Consider the following 26275-nt stretch of genomic DNA (forward strand, 5'->3'; position numbering starts at 1 on the left):
ACATGAATTAATTGTTCCCTCCCTCAGTTTTCATTATTAAAAAACAAACAGTCGAAATAATCGATTTTTACTTGCTGTTGATAATTGAAAATTTAAATGAGTACCGCCATTTTCTATTTATGATTATGGTCGGAGAGTTTTGTTTTATCGAGTTGATGTTTATGCCTATTCATTCGCACTTGCTCACTACCCACAGTGAAGACAAAGAAGACAACGAAACAGGTAGACTACTTGACACCACAAACTGAGTAAGTAAAACATCAAGTGACTAGGTACGGTTATTCAATTGACGATGAATTATGGGAGCTTCAGCAACAAAAGTAAAATGAATGAGAAAGGATATACTGACAGTCAACGGCCTAGAGTTTTCATCTAATAATATTCGATTGAAATTAAGTTTTACCGCACTGGTCGAGATCAATTTAAGAGAAACAAATTATAAAAAAATGAAAAAGTTTACATGTGACAAATTTCGTGTCAACACGAACAAATGTTGCCAGCATTCTCTCAGGATTAAATTAAACTTTCTGAACAAGTAGACTTTGTCACAAAAAGCCACTTTCTCTAACAAAAATTTAGAGAATAATATCGGGCAGCTAGTAATAGGGTATTCGGTGTAATTTTATCACAAATTGAGTTTCTTTAGAATCTTGTATGATAATGACTTTCAGTTTAATTTGTTTTTCCATAAAAACGAAACTTGCCAAAAAATCCGTTTGGACAAGAAATAGTTTTTGTTAGAAAAACTGGTCGTCAAAAGGTGAAAAACTAAATGCTCACAAGTTCCTATCTCAGGCCTCCTCGTGTGTCTATGACGACATTTGGTCAATAGAACGGCGTCGACTGGGTCCTATCACCTTCTTTGTTAGTAGCAGAGTGAGAGGGTGAAAATTAATTTGTATGTAATAACGCCTATGGAATGCAAAAATAAATCAACTATTTCGGTTTGACGTCCTATAGCTGATGTGAATTTAAACACCTTAATGAGATTTTAAATTGACGTTAATTTTCAACTTGATTTTATAAAAAGCGTCTGTAAAATTCCTTGCATTATCCATGGAATTCTTAAATTATTCGACGTGTGAAGCAAAACACGTCTTATGAGTAACAGTAACTGTTTGGGTATAAATCATTTTTCTATACTTATCAGTGTTTTATGTCCGGCAAACGACCGTTAGTAGGTTAAAAATAAAGGGGTATAAATAAATGATATAAAAAAGTGTTTTATGTAGGAGTGTCTATACGAAAAATATTCAGATGTAAGCTATATTCGATTGGTGAGAAATAGGACATTAGATGCAAATTAGAGTATTGGTAAGAACTGAAAATGGTAACTATTTTTCCAAACTGAAGAACATACACTAAAAACGCGTCGATTGCTTGCTATTTGCAAGGGATCGGAAGTCTTTCTGTAATGTTTGAATACATTTGATGAAAACATTTCATTGAGGCGGTGCCGGTCGATGGAACGGTGACCACGGAACACGATTGAGTTAACACCTCCCTGGGTACTGCACTAAAGTTATTTGCATGTATGAGTAAAACAAATGGAAACATCTTTTTTCTGTAAACCGCTGCCAGAAAGGGGTTTGAGATAGGTCAAAAACACACACAAAACTTTTTTCCTTAAATGTTTCCATCTTGCAATACATGAACGGTTGGTAGGGAACATGATCACCTATCTTGGGAAAAATTTTTACAAAATCAAACATGTTTTTTTTGTGAATCGATTTTAAATTTTTAGTTATTTTTTCAATTAAGGACCCATTAAGGATTTAGCTTGAAAATTTGATTGATTTTGTAAAAATCACTAAGACAACATTTTTTCAACAATAACTATTTGAAAAGAATTGGTTGGAAAAGTTTGTCCCTTTTCAAAAAACAGTTTTGCTCAATTTTGGAAAACTAAAGTATGCAAAGTGGCTATTTGTGACAAAGTCTACATTTCCAGAAAGTTTCATTCAAACCTGAGAGTGTTGCCAAACGGTGAATACAATTTGGCGCGAAATTCGTCATGTCCAGAAAGCTTGATTGAAATCTGAGAGGGTGCGACCAACTCCGAATAAGTTTTTATACGGAAAGCGTCTGAAGTCATAATCAGCTTATATTAACATCAACACCCAACCAAAAACAGATTAAAACGATAGATTTTTCCTACAGTCTAAAGTCCAATCTGCACCTTCTCCAATACCCGGTTTCTCGGTGCAATTTAATATACTGTAGTTATGTAAATTATTTCCGTACGAACTTTTCGAAATAAGAAAAATTATGTAAATAAAAATTTATACGGTAAATCTGAATAGTTACCGAGTACGGTAATAAAATACTGAAGAAATAGTAAAATCAACTTTTAGTCGCTGCTGTCAAACGGTGAATATTTTGAAACATGTTTCAAGAGTGATAAATTTTATATGCAGTGAATAATTAAATAGGAATAGTCAGTTTGTTGAAATTTATATAAGTTCAAAATTTTCTGGTTTCTTTTTTAGCGATGTTGGTAATTTTCATCCGAAATTAAGTGGCGGTAGACCAGAAATAAGTAAATATTGTAACAAAACGGGTTCGATTTTGTATTGCGTTGGAGGATGAGAAGTAGCACAATTATGTATATAGTTTTGGCAATATGTATTAAATCTGTATCCTGCATAAAATTCGCATGGACGTATACGAACCAATACATTAGAGGGTAATTCTGTATAAATGGCAACTCTGTTGGTAAATGAAAAAAAAAACACAGTCTAGATGACAGACAGGATGTTTTTGATAGGGTAACGTGGCGACATCATGACATATGCGTGTACTGTCCCAACTAAAGGAATATTCGAAATGACCGTTAAAATGATTGAAGAATCTAATTTGAGTGTCCTGTCTGTTAGTCTGTGCTTCAATCGCGATATCCAAATCTCATTAAATTCACATTCTTAATCTGAATACTAAGTGTACTGTTCTATCTGTAAATTTATATCATTGAGCTAAACGAAAGTTCGGTTGAAAAATCATCAAAAATTATATTAACGAATGCTCTGTTTAATCAGTTCAATTAAAGAACGTTCAGCTGTTAAAAATTCGGTGAAAAAATATCGAGTTCTGCGAAATTTTCCAAGTGTGCATGCATGGCGCTTTGTTCTATTGCGTAGAACTTTGAGATATGGCTTTCCCATATACAATTTGGAGACCAACTCAACGATTTGTGGAAGGTTTCAGAATCGAGTCCTGCCTCTAAGGAATATTTTTTTACAATTTTCACTTTCACTATCTCACACATCGGACGTTATCAATCTATTTTTCGAGGCGTATTAAAGTTGTACGTATTAAAGTAGAATTTCAAACGATATTGTTGCTCAAGCTCTTCAGCTCTACGTTTTATCTGTTTTTATAGAAAAAATATTACTTGCTTTGCGATTTTAATAAAACGTTATACCACTGTAGAATTTTCATATAATCGGAATTTTTTTTATTGCAAAAGGTCATGTAACAAGAGGATATCGACAACGAAGGCGAATTGTATGGTCCAGGCATTGCCGATTAATGGCATGTAAGTATGAGATAAGATCTTACAGCACCAAAAACTTTAAACGCGTTTATCGCCGAACCACGTTTTTTGAGCTGGCCGGAAACACAAGTCAAGTAAATCTTGACCAATCGATTAAAAATTTTACAGAATATTCTCGATAGTTATCTCCACAGAGGTACGTAGGAATTTTTGAAAATTGTGTATATTTTTTTATGAACAATTTTGTGATAAAAAAATTTATGAAAGTGAAAGTTCTATTTTCAAAGGGCTGCCATTTTACAGAAAATCAAATAATTAAAAAACCCCTACGTACCTCTATGCACACTGCAATATGAAATTAGAAAATGTTTTGTTTTTTGTTCTAGATCGAAAATTGCGGGAGCTAAGTTTCCGGCTGTCGAAATGCAGCACTTTGTTTTTCAATTTTTGAAACTGATAATTTTTTGTACTTAAATAAACATATTGAAAAGTGATTTATGCAAAATTCGGACTACTCCATTTTTTGGATCCCAAAATAATTTCCCAAAAAAGTCCTTCTCTTTTTTTCTACCGTGGTGTAACCCCTTAATACACTTAATATTACTAAAAGCTTACGTTCCTCTATTGGGAAGTAATTTTGTGCACTTTGGTAAAATTTTGTATTTTGAATAAGTTTGGAAGCACACATTTTTTTTAAAAACACTCGTAGGATAATTGAAACATATCTGACTAGTACGATTTATTGACCGAAATGAGCTATTTAAATTGTCGAACGAATAAAATCGTGTCCGGTAGGAAATATACCTCGTTCCTCGAAGAGGTAATAATAAACAGACGCAAATTGGAGAGTCCGCGAATTGACTCGTAAATCGAAGGCTACACAAACATGTGATACGAATGAGGACGGATTTTCTTACTACCATAACTCATTAGAAGGTGCCGGTATTTTACAACGATAATTTACGCCAGAGCACACGAATGTACACCGATAATGGCAGAACACAGATTGGTAGTCGTGTAATGGAAATTTATTTCACCATGATGGTGATAATACAAGCAGTATTTTGAAATGTCAAACCACTTACCGGCAGCATTATAGATCGTATTATGTTCGAAATCTGCAAAGTTTTCCATATCGCTATTCGATTGTTCGCCATTTCCATTCTGATGACCATTACATAAATTCCCTTTTTCGTTGAATCCGTTGCTTAATTTATTATTGTTATTATTTTTCAACCCACTACTACCGTTAGCCGAACCGTTGACATTGACGATATTTGCATTGCTGAAATCGGCGACGAAATCCGAGTCCGGGGTGAATTTGTTGCCGTTGCTAGTACTAGTTAACAGCCCGTTTCGCTGATTTCGCTCGAAATTGGCTCCATTGACGGTACCATTCAACCGCTGATGATGATTGTTAGAGTGCTTTTGTGGTGTCGGTGGTAAAATTTTGGGCGGCTCACTAAAAAAGTTACTATCGTCGGGGGAGAACTGTTGCTGGAACTTTAGACTCGTGCTAGAGCTCGTGACTGAGGGTAGATGGCTACCGTTACCGTTGAGAACGTTGCTGGAAGTGGAGTTGGTTCTACAGAGCCGCAACGTCGATGGCGGTGTCAGCGTAACCGTTTTCAGTGGCACTACATTTTCTGTGCCGTTTCTACTACTGATATTACTACTACTGCTGCTGAAACCGTTACTGGATGGAAGTGAGCTTGTTGAGCTTGATGTGTTGGTGGAGAGTGACTTTAGTGGACTAGCAGGCTCCAAATAATACCTGAAAGTTGAAAAAACAAACCGTCAAGAATATAATTAATATATTGAAGTCTTAATATAATCTTGGATACTAGCATATACAGGATGTAGACTGCTATTTAGTAATAAAATGTCTTGATTTTCCAGGTCGATTTAAGCAAATTTCAGAGATCTAGATAAATTTGTTTTATTATAACTTTTCTTATTCTCTTCTAATACAATCGCTTCTAATCTGCCCTCAACGACAGTGAGTTATTTAATCGAAAGTCATCCAACAGGTAATTTTTACGAAAGTTAATTCTCCGAAACCCAATTCTCTGAATTTATTATTTTGCGGAAAATATAGTACTCAGCACCAAATTTATCTTTTCCAACGAACTTGGACTCTTCATCGAAGAGGTGTAATTATGATTTCGCATAACTGAGTCTGAGTGAGACAACCATGAACCGCAAATGACCCTGTGAACACGATGACTTTGAAGAGGGTCGCCTCCAGCAGAAATCAGCATCGGTATCTAGGTTATTGACCTAGTTGAAGTTTGAAACCTACAAGTACACGACTTGAGAGTTTACTATATGGAATGAAAAAAACCCGGGCTTAACAAAGAAAAAGTCGATTTTTTACCCTGAAAACTTTTTTATTCTGCAGTATAATTTATATCTAGAGCGATACACTTGGCCCATTTTGATGCCCTTTGAAAAAAAAAAAGATTTGTCGAGGCCTTCAAAATAGGCTTCCGTTTCTGCAATGACCTCAGCATTCGACGAAAATTTCTTTCCCTGGAGAAACCTTTTCAAGTTTGGAAATAGATAATAGTCACTGGGGGCCAGGTCTGAAGAATACGGGGGATGGTGCTATTCAACCATTAGTGGATTGTCATGAAATTTGGTATTGACAGGGTGGCAAGTGAATTAGCGATTTCAATTTCTCGGTTTTTCCCGGTGCGCGAGACTAAAAATTCCCGGTTTTTTAAAAATGTCCAAAAAAACATCGAGAGTTGAGAAATAAGTATTTTTCGGGTATCTCCTTGAAACTACGATCAAAACTCTCATCCACAGTTTGTCCAAACGTTTATCTTCTGAACCAACAGTACCATCCAGCGCAATGTATTCCATCTTAAGTTCGTATTTTACTTCGCCAGTAACTTCGATGTAACAATAGGATTAAAATAAGAAACATATCTGGCCAACGGTGATGAAAGTGATCAGTCTTGCATTTCACGAAGGAATGAAGCATCAAAATTATTGCAATTTTCTTGAAAAATCAACACAATTTATTTAAACTTCTTGCTTTTTCCAATAATGCTCTTAAGCGGCGCTTTCACATCATATTTGACGATTATTGATGTTTTGATGTTTTCCAGAAATATCATCAGTTATTTAAAAGCCTATTGATGAAAGATTAAATATAAAGTCTTACAATTAAAATAAAATAATTATTTTACCAACTATTCAATCTTTTTCAAGACTACCATTGAATCAGTCTTTTAAAGGCTCTGGAAAATTAGTCCTTCTTAAAACTTATGCAAGTTAGGAGTGTATTCTAGAAATGGGCAAAACCGTTCATTTCAAAGAACTATTGAAAACTTGATAGTTGTACCGAAAGAATCAGTTCTCTTGAACCGTTCTTTCGTTTTCCTGAAACTTTGTATGTTTTTTCGAAAATAATATGAGAGCTATAAATTAGATTTTGTAGTAAACAGATTCATTAATAATAAAGTCTTTTTGCATGTGTTCTACCAATAATCATTCTCTTTTGTACATACATTTTCAACGTTCGCGAACTTCTACCAAATTCCTCAAACCAGCAAACGTTTCGAAAGACTATTCTATTGAGAAGAATAGAAAGCTATCGTTCTTCAATAAAGTACACTCAATCTTCGAGGAAAACTAGTTCTTTTGGACCGTACACGGACTGACCATCTCTAGTTCCAATACTTTTTAGCTTTTGTTCATTCATTTTTAATTGTTAATCTTATACTATAAGGTTAACAATTGAAAATGAATGAACAAAAGCACAACACTCCTCCCTCAAACCCGATTACTTCTAACAACTAGTGGCGTCTCGTGACAAAATTTACGGGTTGTGCACTGCTTATATGGTATGATATCAGAACCGCTTTGACGTTGCAACTGAGACAGCAATTTGTTTTCAACTGCCATGAGCACAAGCCACTGAAGCCTCTCCTGAATGTGTGCATACAAGTTCTCACAGAGCCTATTCGGCCAGTTGTGCAGTGCACGAGGTGCACATGAAGACAAGAGGCCATTGCTAACAACATATACGATATTCTTTCAGAGTTGGGTTCTGGCGAGAGAACATAATCCTTCTAGAATTCTTAAAATGTACGCTTGTCACTTTGAAAAAAAAACAACAACAATCTATGCCTCTAGTGACTGTGATGATCTAAATTTGACTCTCCTATCACCGACACTGAATAAAAGTCGACAGCTTTGTCGATTTTGCGAATCCTATTGAAATCAATACCAAGATTGCTAAACAAGTATTGTCACAATTTGACATTACTGAGACAAATTTTGGTGAAATTAGGGAAATCATTGGCTGGCAACTAAAAACACGGCCCCAAAGAATTCTTAAAAAAATTATCAAACATGTTACCTGATGTTACTTTTACCATTATGCGTACTTATTCTGAAATTTGAAGAAAAACATTTGACATTTGTTGTATCAGGAAAATCATGACGCTGAAAATCGTAACTAATATTAGGACTAGGAAATTTTTTCCCGGAATTGCACTAAAATTCCCGACTTTTTCCCGGTAAAACCAAATTCCCGACTTTTTCCCGGTTTTCCCGATTTTCCCGGTTACTTGCCACCCTGGTATTGGGTCATATAGAGGCTTATTCTCAACAAAAACAACATACTATTCATGCCAATGACATTAATTAAATATCGCGGAACTCATGACTAAAGTTTGAATGTCATGTGTCGAAATTGACTCCAAAGAAGAACGATTAAACCGACGACACGACCAGGCATTCCGAACAAAAATCACAATAAAAACTGTTCGAGAGCGATTTAGCTCTAGTTACCAAAACAATGAACGATCCCTTGATAATGATTGAACAAAATAATTCCAGCAACACTTCTGGTTTCCGTTGCCAAGGAGCTCAAGCAATACAAAGCAAAGGTATGTTATTTTCACGAAAGTTTAGTTTCCTTAATTTTCAATTCAATAACAACTTTGTTTTTCGTTTTCAGTTCAAACAATGACAAATTTACATGTTCATCCATTACAAATGGCAGCTCTTAAATAGAATTTAGATTTCAAAGACGATCGTTTCGATAGACATCGAAATTCAAAAGACAACGTTATCTTCATCAGTCGGTGTTGAACAGTCGTTCGCACCGCACGCGTATAGCTCTTGGCTCCTGGAATTTTTTTTCTGGCTACCTAGAGTTTCATTGATTCAAGGCTTCAGTCTTTTTCAAGGCTACCTGAATCACTAACTAAGTGACTAAGTGATACAAAGAGTGATATTAGAGTGACTAAGTGATACAAAGAGTGATATTAGAGTGACTAAGAAATTAATCAGCCTTTTTTAAGGCTAGCTAGGAGTCTAATCGAAGACTAATTTAGCCTAGTTAATTTAATTTAAAATTTCATTAATTTCAAAAATGCCTGCGTCCAACCGGAAAGGCAACAAGCCTAAGGCTAAAAATAATTCAATACGGAATAAATCACAATCCGTTATTCAACATTTTTCTAATAACATTCACGATCTTATAGAATCTGAATGTAAAAATAAAAGACAACGGACGGATTTCCCTTCCGTTGATCCTATGCCGTCTAACAATATTTACGAGATTCTACCTGAATCCGATTGTAGCGACATAGAAGAAAATTCTTCAAAAATTCCCAAAATGGACGCTTGTCGTTCTGGAAAGAAACATCAATCTATGCCACCAGTGACGGTGATGATTTCCGACTTCAAAGCATTCCGTACTGAGCTTTCTACTTTTCTCCCGGAAGTAAAAGTCTCATTTCAAATCGGACGAAGAGGAGAATGTCGAGTCTTGGTGGATGGATTGGAAGATTACGAACGTCTTATTCGATATTTGTCCGAAAAACTTCATAAATTTTATTCATATGATATAAAATCAGACAGACCCTTCAAGGCTGTCTTGAAAGGATTATCAAATGATCAAAGTATTGATGAAATTAAAAATGAACTAAAAGAATTGCTTGGTTTTGCCCCTTCCCAAGTAATACTTATGAAAAAAAGAGCGAATGGTACTTCTAAACCACGCTCTGGAATTTCCCATGAACTTTACCTAATACACTTCAATCGAAGTGATGTAAACAATTTGAAAACTTTAGAAAAAGTACGTTTCATTTCCCACATTAAAATTCATTGGGAACATTATAAACGGCATAATCGTATTGCTAACTTAACGCAATGTCGTCGTTGCCAAGGCTTCGGTCATGGAACCAAAAATTGTCATATGGATATACGGTGTTTGAATTGTGGTAAATCGCATTCGAAAGACGTTTGTCCAATGAATGAAACCACTGATAAATTTTCATGTTCAAATTGCAATGGAAATCATAAATCCAATTATTTGAAATGTCCTGTCAGGGAAAAAATTTTAAACGCTCGTTCGCTTAGACAACAAGTCAAATCAACGACCTTAAATTTACAGAATATACCTGAAAATTCTTCTAAGGCACCTGCCAATTCGTCTTCTAACGAAAACAATTTATTGACAGGTAGATCGACCTCGTCATCATCTTCTTCTAATGTCAGTTATGCTGGTATATTAGGTAGAAATCTATCTCCTATTTCTTCTAATGTAAATAATCAAAACACAGGACCGCCTTGCAGTTCTTCTTCTAACGAAAACAATTTATTAATAGGTAGACCGGCCAAATCATCTTCTTCTAATGGCAGTCTACCTACAAATATTCCTTCAATGCCATTCGCTTCTTTAAATGAAGTCGATTTAGGCGATATAACTGAAAATAAAATGATCTACCTACAAGATCAACTTTTTCAAATGATCATCCAAATGAATTCGACTTCATCACTTTTTGAAGCATTTCAAATCGGATGGAAATTTGCAAATAATATTATAATGAATTTAAAATTTAACAGTGATGTTAAATAATTATTTGAATATTTTAAATTGGAATGCTCGATCTTTGAAATCGAGTGAAGATGAATTTTATAATTTTCTCAAAGTTCACAAAATTCATATTGCCATTGTGACAGAAACTTTTCTTAAACCAAATGTAAAATTGAAAAGTAATCCACATTATGTGGTTCATCGATTTGACAGGTTTACTGGAATTGGTGGTGGAGTTGCCATTTTTGTCCAACGGCAAATTAAACATCGAATTTTACCTTCTTTCAATACTAAAGTTATTGAAAGCTTGGGAATCGAAGTTGAAACCATTCATGGAATTTATTTCATCGCTGGAGCATATTTGCCATTCCAATGCACCGGCGAACAATTAAATTTCTTTAAAGGCGATTTGCAAAAACTTACAAGATATCGATCGAAATTTTTCGTAATAGGGGACTTAAATGCTAAGCATGTCCAGTGGAATTGTAGGCAAAATAACAGTAATGGTAAAATACTTCATAATCAACTCTCAGCTGGTTACTTTACAGTTCTTCATCCCAGTAATCCTACTTGTTTCTCTTCCGTGAAAAACCCGTCTACAATTGATCTGGTTCTAACAGATCAAAGTCACATTTGTAGTGAACCGATTACTCATGCTGATTTTGACTCAGATCATCTTCCTGTAACATTCAGACTTTCCAACGAAGCTATAATTAATCCAATTAGTTCTATTTTCAACTATCATAGAGCTAATTGGTTGGATTACAGATCTCACATTGAAAATCATGTGGATCATGAAACTATTTTAGAAAATTCTGCGGACATCGACACAGCAATTGATAATTTGAATCATTATATTATCGAAGCTAGAAATCTTTCAGTTCCCAAAGCTCAAACTAAATTAAATTCTCCTATCATCGATGACAATCTTCAACTGCTCATTCGGTTGAAGAATGTTCGTCGACGACAATATCAACGTTCTCGTGATCCTGCTATGAAAAACATAGTTAAGGATTTACAAAAAGAAATTAAACATAGATTTACTCTTTTGCGAAATGAAAATTTCGCTAAAGAAGTTGAACAAATTAAACCATATTCTAAACCTTTCTGGAAACTTTCTAAGGTTCTTAAGAAACCTCAGAAACCAATTCCTGCTCTCAAGGAAGGAAATCAAATACTTCTTACAAATGGTGAAAAAGCTCAAAAACTTGCTCAGCAGTTCGAGAGTGTCCACAATTTTAATTTAAACGTTGTGAGTCCTATTGAAAATGAAGTCTCACTGAAGTATGATCATATTTCAACCCAAGTGTTATTACCAAATGACATTCTTGAGACCAATTTTGATGAAATTAAATCAATTATTAGGAAACTCAAAAACATGAAGGCTCCTGGTAATGATGGAATTTTTAATATTCTTATTAAAAATCTTCCCGATGTTGCCTTGAGACTCCTGGTTAAAATTTTCAACAAGTGTTTTTCATTAGCTTACTTCCCAAAAAGATGGAAAAACGCTAAAGTAATTCCTATCCTAAAACCTGATAAAAACCCAGCAGAAACATCAAGTTATCGCCCAATTAGTTTACTTTCTTCTATCAGTGAACTTTTTGAAAAAATTATCTTGTTAAGAATGATGACTCATATAAATGAGAATTCAATTTTTTTACCAGAGCAGTTTGGATTTCGTCATGAACATTCAACTACTCATCAACTTGTCAGAGTAACGAACATGATAAAATCAAATAAATCTTCTGGGTTATCCACTGGAGTTGCTTTTCTAGACATAGAAAAAGCATTCGACAGTGTTTGGCACAAAGGTTTAATAGCAAAAATGTCTGATTTCCAGTTTCCTATTTATTTGATCAAAATGATTCAAAATTATTTAACTGATCGTACTCTTCAGGTTAGCTATCAGAATTGTAAATCTGAATTGCTACCCGTACGAGCCGGTGTTCCGCAGGGTTCGAGTGTAGCTCCAATCTTGTATAATATTTTCACTTCTGATCTTCCAAATCTACCCGTTGGTTGTCAGAAATCGCTATTCTGTGACGACACAAGTCTGTTAGCCACAGGTAGAAATCTAAGAGTGATCTGCAGTCGCCTACAAAGAAGTTTAAATATTTTCAGTGATTATCTGTCAAAATGGAAAATTAAACCAAATGCAGCAAAAACGCAATTAATTATCTTTCCTCACAAGCCAAGAGCTTCTTTTCTAAAACCAAACAATAATCACATTCTCAAATTGAATGGCTTGGAATTGACATGGTCTGATCAAGCTAAATACTTAGGTTTAACGTATGACAAAAAACTCACTTTCAAGGATCACATTGAAGGAATCCAGGCAAAGTGTAATAAATATATTAAATGTTTATATCCTCTTATAAACAGAAATTCTAAGCTCTGTCTAAAAAACAAATTGTTAATTTATAAACAAATTTTCAGACCAGCCATGCTTTATGCGGTACCAATTTGGTCAAGCTGTTGTTCCACCAGGAAGAAAACGCTTCAAAGGATTCAGAATAAAATTCTGAAAATGATTCTGAAGCGTCCTCCCTGGTTTAGTACAAATGAGTTACACAGACTCACAAATATAGAACCATTAGATGTAATGTCACATAATATTATAAGCAAATTCCGACAAAAATCGATGCAATCTTCAATTGAATCGATTCGCTCTCTGTATTAGTTAGTAAGTTAGTATATAAGTTCCTTTTCCCCATTACACAATACAAGTAGGTTTAGAATTTTCCCTACACAAAAATCTCAGAATTGCGGAAGCAAATGATGTCTTCATGGTAATAACCAAATCATATATATATATATATATATATATATATATATATATATATATATATATATATATATATATATATATATATATATATATATATATATATATATATAACAGGGCTGAAAAGTCACCACTTGTGGCTGAACACCCAATTTAAATCTTAATAATTTAATTTTAACTCATATTCCAATAAATAGTTATTATTATTTTTTCTCTTTTAAAAAAAAAAACGTTATCTTCACTATAGCAAATGCACAAAATTAGTTGACGAACTACCAAGAATCATCATGAATATCCATTAAATTCATTAAGCTAAGAAATCGGAAACTCACTTCACATCAATATATCAGATATGCTGTTCTAAAACTAAATCTTCTCAATAACATATGATATTATTGCATACTGCATCGAACTGATAATTTCAAATGAAACACGAACATTTTTGGTTTGAAAAGATTATTCAATGTAGCTTATAACTACCAAATCATCGAACAATTTCCCCAACTGATCATTGATTCTGTGTTCCACAATAAGACAGAAGTGTGCAGGTTGTATTAAAACATTTATTTTATCTAAGAAATGTTACAACTGAAAACAAAATCGTGAATATTTCTTATTGTATTTAAGGCAGCAACATACGGTCAATTCAGTCATTCAATTTATAACCAAAATGCTCATATAATTGATTCTCTCGCCTATACCGAAATTGTTCATTCTTTTAATAGATCAAAATTTTTGGTATGAACTGTGTACTGCTCATTCGGTTCATGAGCGAGAGTGTGAATGCTAAGTTTTATACTTGTTGTGATCGGCTCTTAATACTCAGGTACAGTTAGTCTATGGGAAGACAATACGTGTAGTAAAAAATTGGCTATTCATAACAATACACTAGAACTTTATGAGTCGACGAATCCGTTAATATTCTTATGAAATTCGAATTTCCAAATTCAAACTGCCAAAACCGAGGTGATTCTAAGAAATGTTGTTTTATTGTCTTCTACGTTCTATTTGTTTCAGATACAACAATTTACCAAATACAGGGTTGTTACGAAAAATTTCAAAATCAAAACGCGCGAAGTCAAAAACTAAAACGCGCTAAATTCGCGTGAAATTGAAAACTGAAACGCGCGATATTCGAGCGGTGCGTTGGACAACTATTTTTATGCAGGTGATATTTTTCGCAGAACTTGATAATTCACTTAAATATAATTTAAAAATCTGCATAAGTTTGTCATATGAATGCAATAAATAAGTCCGCATACAACACGTCACTTCGAGAAACCCCATGAAAATGATTGCATTTTTTTCTACATCTTTTTCAATGTCCTTAATTAATTATTAAAAAATAAAAATACTTTACCCGGTGAACGACCAAAATGGTTAAAGCCGGGGTAAAATAAATGATATAAAAAAAAAATACTTTCAATTGTGATTTTGAAGGAAGTTAAACAGATTTAAGCGAAGACATTTCTTTGCCGGCAAGCATTTCCATTTTAGTTAGAAGAATATTAAGGTAGTCCACATCAGGATGATCTGATTTACTCTTTTTAATTTCTGTTTGAATTATAATAGTGCCTTCTCCTGTTGTCAGATTTTACTCTGAATGTCTTTCTTTTCCTCCTCATCTTTTGTTCTTTTATTTTGATCAGCCCACTGGAATTAGTATCTATAAAAAAAACCCACTGGAATTAGTATCTGTCAAACTTGTTCTCCAGCAGGTATAAAACCTCCTCATGTTTTGCATTAATAGATTTAAATCATCCAAATGATACATTCAATTAAATCTAGTGCTTCTATAGTAAGGAGTTTAAAGGATATCTCCATGGAAGACGTCGGAGAACTAATCGGACAAATTTTCGTTGAATCGCTTGAATGCGTTGGATATCGTTTTGGTAATAAGATGACCAGATAACCGCAGCATATTCGAGTTGAGCGAACCAAAGCGCAATACAGAGCTTACAAGCAATGTACATCAGAGATTTTTTAGTAACGCGGATCCTATTAGCTTAGAGGTTTAGGACACAGTAAGCTCTATGTGCTCTTTAAAATTTAACATGGGTTCCAGAAGAACACCCAGGTCCTTAACAGACGATGCACGTTCGAGAACAGTTTGTGGAATATTATAGTCGGACTTGAATACAGAATTTCTACTACTAAAAGATATGACGCATTAAAAGTACTATTTGCATTTAGCAGCATTTAAAATCATTTTCTTGAAATATGGAATATGAAAGTTATCGGCAAACGATAGTTTCATACACTTGATCGAAAAATTCAGATCGTTGAGATACAATAAAATTAATAACGGTCCAAGGTGACTTCCTTGAGGAACTCCAGAGGTAACAGCAAATGGTGAGGTTGTACAGGCTCCTATTTTCACTATCATTTCATTACCAGTTAGATATGACCGAAGCGAATTCAAAAATGATCCGTTTAATCCCAGTCTACTTAACTTGGAGATCGTTATGTGATGATTGATTTTGTCGAACGAAACTGCGAAACCGGACCATATTATTAGCATATTAGCATTCCATTTATTACGTTCTTTGCATTATTGAATGTATTTTCACTGAGACGATATCTTCCATCAGACATCAATATCCTTGAGTGCGAAAATCTTCTTTCGATTTCTGTATTGGAAGGGGAAAACGCAATCACATATATCGAAAAGTTTTTGTAATTCCTGGTAACAGCTCTGTTGAATTAGCAATTTGTATCACTCGAATTCGAAGAGCATAAAATCTATGTTTTGTCCACTGAAAAAAATATTTTCTAGAACCGCCTTATAGTAAATTTTGGTTTTATCAAGGTGAAAATTCACCAATTCGGCCAGCTCGCCCAATTGCTGAAACGTTCGTCCATCTTTATTCATAAACTCACAAGCTTCAAAACTTTGCAAAGAACTTTTTTCATTCGAATGATTCACAAATGTGGAATGATGTTTTTTGAAATCTTAGCAAAAACCGCGCTAAATCCCCGAAAATCGCGAAATCTACGAAATCTGCGAAAACCGCAAAATTCGCGCGACCGTAACAACCCTGCAAATATGTTTAAAAGTGAAGTAGACTGGGAATAAACACTTTTCAAAAAGGTACCCCTGAAAATCGTCGTCGCCATCATTTTCCTTACAGTATCATGAAAAATACAATTATTCCAAAGTTTTGGTAAGATTCAACATAAATGTATTTCTATTATGATTATTTACCTTTTTTATAATAAATAAATATAGAATTCGTTCAAACTAAAGAAAAAAATTCCGAAGTGTGGAAAAGTTTTTCAGTTTAATTCGTATTCACGTCATCCAGTCATGTCTCTGATATTCACCACCCGTCGTTTTAGGATTCTGACACTCTGACATTTTTGTTTTGAATATTTTTCGTATTTGACAGACTCTTTGATAGAATCTGATTCCATCTAGTTACGTAACCACAGAAGGAATGATGACCGCATGGTTTCAACTCCAATTTATGTGAGTTTAGTTTTCATAGCCACACGAATCCAACTATAACTGCAATCTTTCCCCACTCATTTCGAATGCCGGAATGTTTTAATGCATCTATTTCACACGCCATACAGAGCAAATTTCTCATTTACATTGTATATTGAAGTAATAAAACATATTTTTTGTCAGCGCTCGTCGGTGATTCCGAAGAAAAGAGTTCTAATTACTATCCAACGACAGTTAAAAAGCTATTTCAAATCACCTTGTTATAAGTTTCTTCATCTATGCTGTGCTGATTTTCGGAAGCGTAACTTTGATGCATTTCTGGCGTACAATAACAGCTATAAACCGCTTCCCGACGTTGATCTCCCAACTTCGAAATAAAATATCTAATATCGATTGCATACGTTTTTATTTCATCTCGATTCTCGTTATTATTAGCACAACAAATTATTATTAAATCTGTTACCGTCGTAGCCTTGAATTTAATATCACACAATTTTTTTTTTTTTTTTTTTTTTTTTTTTTTTTAAATAACTATTTATAGGAATATGAGTTGAAATTAAATTATTAAGATTTAAATTGGGTGTTCAGCCACAAGTGGTGACTTTTCAGCCCTGTTATATATATATATGATTTGGTTATTACCATGAAGACATCATTTGCTTCCGCAATTCTGAGATTTTTGTGTAGGGAAAATTCTAAACCTACTTGTATTGTGTAATGGGGAAAAGGAACTTATATACTAACTTACTAACTAATACAGAGAGCGAATCGATTCAATTGAAGATTGCATCGATTTTTGTCGGAATTTGCTTATAATATTATGTGACATTACATCTAATGGTTCTATATTTGTGAGTCTGTGCAACTCATTTGTACTAAACCAGGGAGGACGCTTCAGAATCATTTTCAGAATTTTATTCTGAATCCTTTGAAGCGTTTTCTTCCTGGTGGAACAACAGCTTGACCAAATTGGTACCGCATAAAGCATGGCTGGTCTGAAAATTTGTTTATAAATTAACAATTTGTTTTTTAGACAGAGCTTAGAATTTCTGTTTATAAGAGGATATAAACATTTAATATATTTATTACACTTTGCCTGGATTCCTTCAATGTGATCCTTGAAAGTGAGTTTTTTGTCAGACGTTAAACCTAAGTATTTAGCTTGATCAGACCATGTCAATTCCAAGCCATTCAATTTTAGAATGTGATTATTGTTTGGTTTAAGAAAAGAAGCTCTTGGCTTGTGAGGAAAGATAATTAATTGCGTTTTTGCTGCATTTGGTTTAATTTTCCATTTTGACAGATAATCACTGAAAATATTTAAACTTCTTTGTAGGCGACTGCAGATCACTCTTAGATTTCTACCTGTGGCTAACAGACTTGTGTCGTCACAGAATAGCGATTTCTGACAACCAACGGGTAGATTTGGAAGATCAAAAGTGAAAATATTATACAAGATTGGAGCTACACTCGAACCCTGCGGAACACCGGCTCGTACGGGTAGCAATTCAGATTTACAATTCTGATAGCTAACCTGAAGAGTACGATCAGTTAAATAATTTTGAATCATTTTGATCAAATAAATAGGAAACTGGAAATCAGACATTTTTGCTATTAAACCTTTGTGCCAAACACTGTCGAATGCTTTTTCTATGTCTAGAAGAGCAACTCCAGTGGATAACCCAGAAGATTTATTTGATTTTATCATGTTCGTTACTCTGACAAGTTGATGAGTAGTTGAATGTTCATGACGAAATCCAAACTGCTCTGGTAAAAAAATTGAATTCTCATTTATATGAGTCATCATTCTTAACAAGATAATTTTTTCAAAAAGTTTACTGATAGAAGAAAGTAAGCTAATTGGGCGATAACTTGATGTTTCTGCTGGGTTTTTGTCAGGTTTTAGGATAGGAATTACTTTAGCGTTTTTCCATCTTTTTGGGAAGTAAGCTAATGAAAAACACTTGTTGAAAATTTTAACCAGGAGTCTCAAGGCAACATCGGGAAGATTTTTAATAAGAATATTAAAAATTTCATCATTACCAGGAGCCTTCATGTTTTTAAGTTTTCTAATAATTGATTTAATTTCATCAAAATTCGTCTCAATAATGTCATCGTGTGATAACACTTGGGTTGAAATATGATCATATTTCAGTGAGACTTCATTTTCAATAGGACTCACAACGTTCAAATTAAAACTGTGGACACTCTCGAACTGCTGAGCAAGTTTTTGAGCTTTTTCGCCATTTGTAAGAAGTATTTGATTTCCTTCCTTGAGAGCAGGAATAGGTTTCTGAGGTTTCTTAAGAACCTTAGAAAGTTTCCAGAAAGGTTTAGAATATGGTTTAATTTGTTCAACTTCTTTAGCGAAATTTTCATTTCGCAAAAGAGTAAATCTATGTTTAATTTCTTTTTGTAAATCCTTAACTATGTTTTTCATAGCAGGATCACGAGAACGTTGATATTGTCGTCGACGAACATTCTTCAACCGAATGAGCAGTTGAAGATTGTCATCGATGATAGGAGAATTTAATTTAGTTTGAGCTTTGGGAACTGAAAGATTTCTAGCTTCGATAATATAATGATTCAAATTATCAATTGCTGTGTCGATATCCGCAGAATTTTCTAAAATAGTTTCATGATCCACATGATTTTCAATGTGAGATCTGTAATCCAACCAATTAGCTCTATGATAGTTGAAAATAGAACTAATTGGATTAATTATAGCTTCGTTGGAAAGTCTGAATGTTACAGGAAGATGATCTGAGTCAAAATCAGCATGAGTAATCGGTTCACTACAAATGTGACTTTGATCTGTTAGAACCAGATCAATTGTAGACGGGTTTTTCACGGAAGAGAAACAAGTAGGATTACTGGGATGAAGAACTGTAAAGTAACCAGCTGAGAGTTGATTATGAAGTATTTTACCATTACTGTTATTTTGCCTACAATTCCACTGGACATGCTTAGCATTTAAGTCCCCTATTACGAAAAATTTCGATCGATATCTTGTAAGTTTTTGCAAATCGCCTTTAAAGAAATTTAATTGTTCGCCGGTGCATTGGAATGGCAAATATGCTCCAGCGATGAAATAAATTCCATGAATGGTTTCAACTTCGATTCCCAAGCTTTCAATAACTTTAGTATTGAAAGAAGGTAAAATTCGATGTTTAATTTGCCGTTGGACAAAAATGGCAACTCCACCACCAATTCCAGTAAACCTGTCAAATCGATGAACCACATAATGTGGATTACTTTTCAATTTTACATTTGGTTTAAGAAAAGTTTCTGTCACAATGGCAATATGAATTTTGTGAACTTTGAGAAAATTATAAAATTCATCTTCACTCGATTTCAAAGATCGAGCATTCCAATTTAAAATATTCAAATAATTATTTAACATCACTGTTAAATTTTAAATTCATTATAATATTATTTGCAAATTTCCATCCGATTTGAAATGCTTCAAAAAGTGATGAAGTCGAATTCATTTGGATGATCATTTGAAAAAGTTGATCTTGTAGGTAGATCATTTTATTTTCAGTAATATCGCCTAAATCGACTTCATTTAAAGAAGCGAATGGCATTGAAGGAATATTTGTAGGTAGACTGCCATTAGAAGAAGATGATTTGGCCGGTCTACCTATTAATAAATTGTTTTCGTTAGAAGAAGAACTGCAAGGCGGTCCTGTGTTTTGATTATTTACATTAGAAGAAATAGGAGATAGATTTCTACCTAATATACCAGCATAACTGACATTAGAAGAAGATGATGACGAGGTCGATCTACCTGTCAATAAATTGTTTTCGTTAGAAGACGAATTGGCAGGTGCCTTAGAAGAATTTTCAGGTATGTTCTGTAAATTTAAGGTCGTTGATTTGACTTGTTGTCTAAGCGAACGAGCGTTTAAAATTTTTTCCCTGACAGGACATTTCAAATAATTGGATTTATGATTTCCATTGCAATTTGAACATGAAAATTTATCAGTGGTTTCATTCATTGGACAAACGTCTTTCGAATGCGATTTACCACAATTCAAACACCGTATATCCATATGACAATTTTTGGTTCCATGACCGAAGCCTTGGCAACGACGACATTGCGTTAAGTTTGCAATACGATTATGCCGTTTATAATGTTCCCAATGAATTTTAATGTGGGAAATGAAACGTACTTTTTCTAAAGTTTTCAAATTGTTTACATCACTTCGATTGAAGTGTATTAGGTAAAGTTCATGGGAAATTCCAGAGCGTGGTTTAGAAGTACCATTCGCTCTTTTTTTCATAAGTATTACTTGGGAAGGGGCAAAACCAAGCAATTCTTTTAGTTCATTTTTAATTTCATCAATACTTTGATCATTTGATAATCCTTTCAAGACAGCCTTGAAGGGTCTGTCTGATTTTATATCATATGAATAAAATTTATGAAGTTTTTCGGACAAACATCGAATAAGACGTTCGTAATCTTCCAATCCATCCACCAAGACTCGACATTCTCCTCCTCGTCCGATTTGAAATGAGACTTTTACTTCCGGGAGAAAAGTAGAAAGCTCAGTACGGAATGCTTTGAAGTCGGAAATCATCACCGTCACTGGTGGCATAGATTGATGTTTCTTCCCAGAACGACAAGCGTCCATTTTGGGAATTTTTGAAGAATTTTCTTCTATGTCGCTACAATCGGATTCAGGAAGAATCTCGTAAATATTGTTAGACGGCATAGGATCAACGGAAGGGAAATCCGTCCGTTGTCTTTTATTTTTACATTCAGATTCTATAAGATCGTGAATGTTATTAGAAAAATGTTGAATAACGGATTGTGATTTATTCCGTACTGAATTATTTTTAGCCTTAGGCTTGTTGCCTTTCCGGTTGGACGCAGGCATTTTTGAAATTAATGAAATTTTAAATTAAATTAACTAGGCTAAATTAGTCTTCGATTAGACTCCTAGCTAGCCTTAAAAAAGGCTGATTAATTTCTTAGTCACTCTAATATCACTCTTTGTATCACTTAGTCACTCTAATATCACTCTTTGTATCACTAAGTCACTTAGTTAGTGATTCAGGTAGCCTTGAAAAAGACTGAAGCCTTGAATCAATGAAACTCTAGGTAGCCAGAAAAAAAATTCCAGGAGCCAAGAGCTATACGCGTGCGGTGCGAACGACTGTTCAACACCGACTGAATATCACACAATAATATTCCTTATTCAACCATAACAACAAATTGTCGAGAATCGAGCTTCAGCGTTAAATGTTTTTTTTTTTTAGTATTCTAGATTCTCCCGATTTCACTTTTTTTGGACTCACCCAGCTTTACAATATTAAATTAATTTTTATTTATTATAGGGGATTTATGCACAATATTCAAACAATAACAACATTTATTATGTAGAATTTATTATAGCCCTGATGAATTCTATTCTCCCGAAAATTAGTAACTTGTCGTAAATGAGGCCAACCCAAGTCGAAGATCGCACTCGCTTCTTTAAAACTCGAGAGACATCGCAAAATCCCATATTGTTTAAAAAACGAACTGAGTAATGAATTGTTACTGGACTGCTCGTTTCTGATTGTTCGATCAAACCGGTTGATAGTGACATTGTAAAAATCAGGCGACTTACACCATTTCGTTAAACTTCAGTTAGACAAATAACCGATATTGACTAAGGTAGACGTTTTTGTTAGTTTCCAGCCGCAAATTCAAAGTTTATGCAAGAATTCTAGGAAGATTACTATGTCAGTCAGGCGCGTACCCAGAAAAAAATCTCGGGGGGTGTTTTCATAATATAGGGGAGACCGGGGCTAAATCGAACACTTTTTAGAAATTGAAAAAAAACATCCATTAAAACTGGGTTTTTACCCAAATCATCTCAACCGCGTCATCTCCAAGCACGTTTACAAAGTCAATCTATGAAACGAAATGAAAGCAGGTTCATAAGATATTTAAGCTGTACGGTTTAACCATGTGTCCGGTCTAGTCCCTGTCTCCCCTAATATTTTCTTGAGTTTCGTGGGGTGGGAAGGAAGGGGGGGGGGGGTTGTTTGAACCGCTAAAATCCCCCATATATACGCGGCTGATGTATATCCGTAGAACTTGAATATTTCAGTTTATATAATCAGCAATATAATTTTAATATATTTTTTTTTGAATTAAATTAAAAACCAGCACGAAAACGTGCAAAATCTAATAAAAAGAAGAAGAAAACGGAACGACTGCTTTTTCTCACTCCATTCCGACAGATTTCGGTTGAAGGCGAAATTCATTCGGAATCGACTGTTGCATGGGAGTCCGCATTGATTTTAATTTCATACTGAATTCCACACGGAATTCTGAATAAAATTTTTTCCCACATTCGGAATTAATTCTGAACTGATAATGTGGAATATGTAGTCAGAAAAACAGAATTCTTCGAAATTATTTTACGTTGAAATGAAACAGCTGGAGAAAATATCATTCTGCAAGAGCTGTCAAATCGGCAGGAAAATTTTAAATGAATTCATTTTTTAACAATTTCTGGAAAATGTTAATGGAAGAAAGTGATTTTGATCTGAGATTGTAATGTAGACTTTAATTCATTGTTCGGAAATTAGTTTTTATTAGAATGAAACATTATTTATGGACTCAATCTTTTTTCAAATGTCCAGGAATAGCAAGAAAAGTATTCAAAATAACTGGTATTCACTTGTCAAACACGAGATGTTGAAGTGACACTGGTTGCTATTTAAAAATGTTCGTCGATTAGAAACTAATCTAACTAAATTTTACACATTTCTGAAGATTTACCATGTTTAATCGAAGTTCACGGTAAAAAAAGTAATACAAATCACTTTCGAATCAATTTTCTAACCCTCCAACTGCATTTTTATTTCTGATATCTATTTGTACCCAAGCAGCAAATTTAATAATTCTATGATTAGAAAGTTTTTTAAACATATTAAAATAGGTTGTGCAACTAATCTCTGCTAAGTTTCACAATACTACCGGAAAAATCGTTGTAGAACAACTTTAAGAATATCTAAAATAATTGTACAGCAAATCACCAACTTATCCATGTTGTGCACTAACAGTTATAGAAGTTTTGAAAAAACTTTCACTTTGTCATGTAAAAAGAAAGTAATTATAGCAATTGTGCACCCTATAATTTTTTTTTTTAAATGATTGTCATAATTGTATCGGACACAACATATGCCGAAATAGTGAAAAATTTCATAGGAAAAAAACTAAGCGAAATGATGGTAAGATAAAAATGCTGAGTCTAAACAGTTTTGGTCGCCTCATAAATTTTAGGTCAGTGTGTGCAGTTTTCTTCATTGCTAGAAAAAAAGATTTGAGAGCATTTCTTTCGGGAATAATCACATCGCCATATTTCCAGTTTGTTGAACAATTCATCACGTTGTGTGAACCATTTTCTATTCAAGACACTTTTACCATCGATACCATATTAGAATATATAAAACAAAAATTCATTTCAAGATTTTTCAGTTTCATACAAACACCAAGTTGATCCAAATCATTTAATAAATTGGATTATATTCTTTAAAACACGTTAATTCAAAGGCGCCTGAAAATGCGTGTTCACCATTAAAATGATGTTCGTTGTCGATTTTATATTTACAAAAACACAAACGATCATTTCCAGAATGTATAGCATTATCATTTTCCATGTTCAGAATTTTTTCAAAGATCCAGAATTGAGTTTCACGGCAGTATGTCAATAGTTGTAATAATAAACAATGTAGGAATGCTTTCCCATTTTTTTGTTGAAGGCAAAATTGTATGTATAGAACAATTTAGGACTTTTTAGTTGTATGTATCTTTTGCATTTTTCTTTTTTTTTTTCAAAGATATATTTATTAAGGCACAATCCATTTAGGTTTACGATGCCAAGGGCTTGTCTATGTGGGTCCTCAGGAAACACTCTTGAGTCTTTGATCCGGCGGGTTGCCGTCATCGATGGGAGTGGTTCTTCGTGGCGGTGGTGTTGAAATCTGACGTGGAAACGTTTCAAAAGTTGCCGCATCCTCCTATGGATCCGCGGGAAACACCCCCAGGCTACGAAGGCCCGGCGGGTGGCCCGCAGGTTGGTCATCGACTGGAGCAGCTCTTCGTGGGTGATGATGGTGGTGTTGCCGAGGAGAATGCATTTTTCTTACACCGAAGTGCATTTTTTTTTATTTTAGCAAAACTTCGATCTCATTGAATCAATGACTTTTTGTTCGTAATTATTTTTTTGTGTCTGTCATCCCGACCGAGCATGAACTTTGACAATTTGTTCTGAATTCTAACTATCTATCCACAAATTTTTCATTAAAATTATGATAAAAAACGATTTTTTTTTCAAACTAAAAATTGACTAAAACTTGAGCATAATGAAAACCGGTTGAAATTTAAGTTATTCCTTCACGAATTTTCAAACACTCGATCGAACGCTCTTCATCAAGTTCCGGACAAGTGTTGCATCGCATTTTTTGGATGCTTGAGCCCAAATTTTTTTGAACTCCTGCTTGTTGCCAGCTGTCTTACCAGCCTTCTTGAAGACCCTCTTCACGATTGCCCAGTAACGTTCGATGGTTCGAAGCTGAGGGCAATTTGGTGGATTGATATTTATCTCAACGAAATTTATACCCTTTTCCGCAAGCCATTTGAGAGTGAATAGTGAGCCGACGCTAAATCCGGCCAAAACAGTGAAGGTGTACTGTGCTTCTTTATAAAGGCAGCAATCTCTTCTGGAGACACTCAGATCGATATATTTCTGCATTTATAGTTCCGGTAGTGTAAAAAATGGTTGACTTCAAACCACAGGAACATATTGCTTGCCATACCAGTATCTTTAGACCGAATTTCTCCACTTGAATCGACCTGTCCGCATCGCTCATATCCTCCACAACGACAACAGTAAAGTATTGTGGACCTGGAAGGGTTTTTGAGTCATAAGTCTCATCGTCCATAAAATCGCATCCATCCGGACACTACAAAAGACACGAATACAATTTCCGGGCCCTTGTTGCTGCTCGCTTCATCTGTTCTACACTTTATTTCGAGATTTTCTGCTTCTTGTAGGTCTTCAGGTGATTTCGTCTCTTGATACGCTGGATCATTCCGACACTCGTTCCTGCTTTTTCGGCCAAATCACGTATTGACATTGATTTGTTCTTCATGATTAGAGATACTACTTTCTGGTCCTGTTTCGGGTTGTAAGAACCGGGTTTTCTGCCTCTTCCTGGTAGCTCATCCAAAGAATAGTGTTCCCCAAACTTATTAATGATGGTTTCAACACTGGCATGATGAATTCCAAACCGCTTCGCCAATGTTCGCATAGTAATACCCTTCTAACTTAGTCATGTGTCCAGAACCTTAATTTTCACTTCCTTTTCAATACGCGACATTTTGAAAACGCAGAACTTCAACCGCACAAACAAGTAAACAGACGAAAGCTGACAGTCAAACGCACAGCATGCTGTGATCTGAGCATAAAAAACCATCACAAATACATGCGTACAACACTAATGTATGCGGATAGCTTATTTTCGATACACTCTTTATTTTGTAAGATAGCAAAAGTTTTTTTTACAATATTTCGCTGTTACACATAAATTTAATTTATTTTAGATCTCGCATTCTATCAACCAACTAAAAAATATACACGCTTTCAGATAAGTTAGTCACATTGTCGTGTAGCCGAAGTATCTACAATTAGCGAAAGCTTC

General features: G+C 34.3%; 1 protein-coding gene across 6 annotated transcripts in view; it reads right to left on the bottom strand.

The window, feature by feature from the left end:
• LOC131427229 (arf-GAP domain and FG repeat-containing protein 1) overlaps positions 1–26275 on the bottom strand; it is a 184356-nt gene that overhangs the window by 13456 nt on the left and 144625 nt on the right. For all 6 annotated transcript variants that reach the window (XM_058590229.1, XM_058590228.1, XM_058590230.1 and 3 more), the window contains exon 4: positions 4579–5267. In XM_058590229.1, coding sequence (XP_058446212.1) covers positions 4579–5267 — 689 coding nt within the window. The remainder of the gene's footprint in view (positions 1–4578; positions 5268–26275) is intronic.

This window comes from Malaya genurostris, chromosome 2 (genome assembly GCF_030247185.1).
Source record: "Malaya genurostris strain Urasoe2022 chromosome 2, Malgen_1.1, whole genome shotgun sequence".
Lineage (NCBI taxonomy): Eukaryota > Metazoa > Arthropoda > Insecta > Diptera > Culicidae > Malaya > Malaya genurostris.